The sequence below is a fragment of the Cebus imitator genome, unplaced genomic scaffold, assembly GCF_001604975.1.
Source record: "Cebus imitator isolate Cc_AM_T3 unplaced genomic scaffold, Cebus_imitator-1.0 Scaffold266, whole genome shotgun sequence".
Lineage (NCBI taxonomy): Eukaryota > Metazoa > Chordata > Mammalia > Primates > Cebidae > Cebus > Cebus imitator.
The window spans coordinates 2,142,527-2,144,046 of NW_016107581.1; the positions used below are offsets into that span (position 1 = coordinate 2,142,527).

The 1,520-nt window shown below is 53.9% G+C and overlaps 1 protein-coding gene across 1 annotated transcript in view; it reads right to left on the reverse strand.

Moving 5' to 3' along the window:
* Positions 1–1,520, reverse strand: part of RASIP1 (Ras interacting protein 1) — a 29,073-nt gene that overhangs the window by 15,585 nt on the left and 11,968 nt on the right. Inside the window, exon 4 of the mRNA XM_017500482.2 lies at positions 910–1,265. Coding sequence (XP_017355971.1) covers positions 910–1,265 — 356 coding nt within the window. The remainder of the gene's footprint in view (positions 1–909; positions 1,266–1,520) is intronic.

Here is a 1,520-nt window from a genome sequence, read left to right on the forward strand (position 1 = left end):
GGGGGGGGGGTTCAGTGCACTCGTACCGAGAAAACATGGGCTTATCCAGAACATGATCCCAGGCACCAAATGATTTCCCTGCCCTAGAAGGTGGACTTACCTGTTACTCTCTCTCAAGAAACAGGTATTTCCAAGGAGATCTTCTTTTTAAAATTTTTCATTTTTTAAAAAATTTGTGGCCGGCCGTGGTGGCTCATGCCTGTAATCCAAGCACTTTGGAGGCCAAGGCGGGCGGATCACTTAAGGTCGGGAGTTCAAGACCAGCCTGACCAACATGGTGAAACCCCGTCTTAAAAAAAAATTGTGTTGGAAACAGGGCCTTTCTGTGTTACCCCGGCTGGAGTACAGTGGTGCCATATCTCACTGAAGCCTCGAGCTCCTGAGCTCAGGAGATCCTCCTGCCTCAGTCTCCTTAGTAGCTGGGACCACAGGTGCACACCACTAAGCCTGGCTTTTTCTTTCTTTCTTTCTTTCTTTTCCTTTTTTTTTGTAGAGACAGGATCTCACTATCTTGTCCGGTTAGTCTGGAATTCCTGGCTTCAAGCAATTCTGCCACCTTGGCCTCCAAAGTGCTGGGATTACAGGAGTGAGCCGAACGCCCAGCGGGGATCTTCTTTCCACGTTGGACTCTCCCATGATGAAGACAGTGCTTTCCTCCAACTTTGAATAAAGTGAACTATTCCCTATTTCTCCCTCCAGTAGACTTTCTCAGCCATCTTCTCTCCACCTTCCGTGAATCTCATCTGTCAATCTCTACTCTCCTGCACGCTGAAACCTTGCTGGACCACGCCCCCCAGAGGACCTGACGCTAGCGCGACCCTGGGAATTCTGGGAGTTGTAGTTTTATTGCTCGCCCACAGACAGGTGGGGTCGAGGGCTCTGGGCGTGCGGGGCTGGGGCGGCGCTTACCTGGGCGTCCTGGTAGCCCTGGAGTAGCAGGAAGTAGGGGCGGTTGCTGGGGGCCTGAATGAGGCACTGAGTCAACTGATCGAAGTCCCCGGGGTCTGCAGGTCCGATTTGGGCGTCGGCTGCCCCTGGGGCCATGCTAAGTGCCTGCTGCCTCCGTTCCTGCTGCCGCCGCCGCCGCCCCTGTAGGCTAAGCTCCGACACGCTGCGCCGCAAAGACAAGTTTTCCGAGCGCTCCTTGCCTCCGGACCCAGCGGGGGCCCCTGATCCCGTCCCCGGGCCAGGACTGGCCAGCGCCGCCCCGCCCGACGCCGCCCGGGAGCGGTTCTTCTGTGGCCGCCACGAAGGGGCGCCCGTACCTGCGGAGAGAGATGGGGGACAGTGAGGCTGCGACTAGAAAGGGAGGGACAGACACAGAGCTGCAAATTATGAAACAAAGAATTGGGCTCAGAGAGGTGAAGCTGCTTCCCACAATTAGGGTTTTGCATATTCTGTCCCCTGTGCCTGGAACACCTTTCTCTCCTGACTCATACCCATCTTGCAGTTTTCAGCTCAGGAATTTCATTCATTCTTTTTCATTGAATCATTTGTTCTTTTTTTTTTTTTTTTTTTTT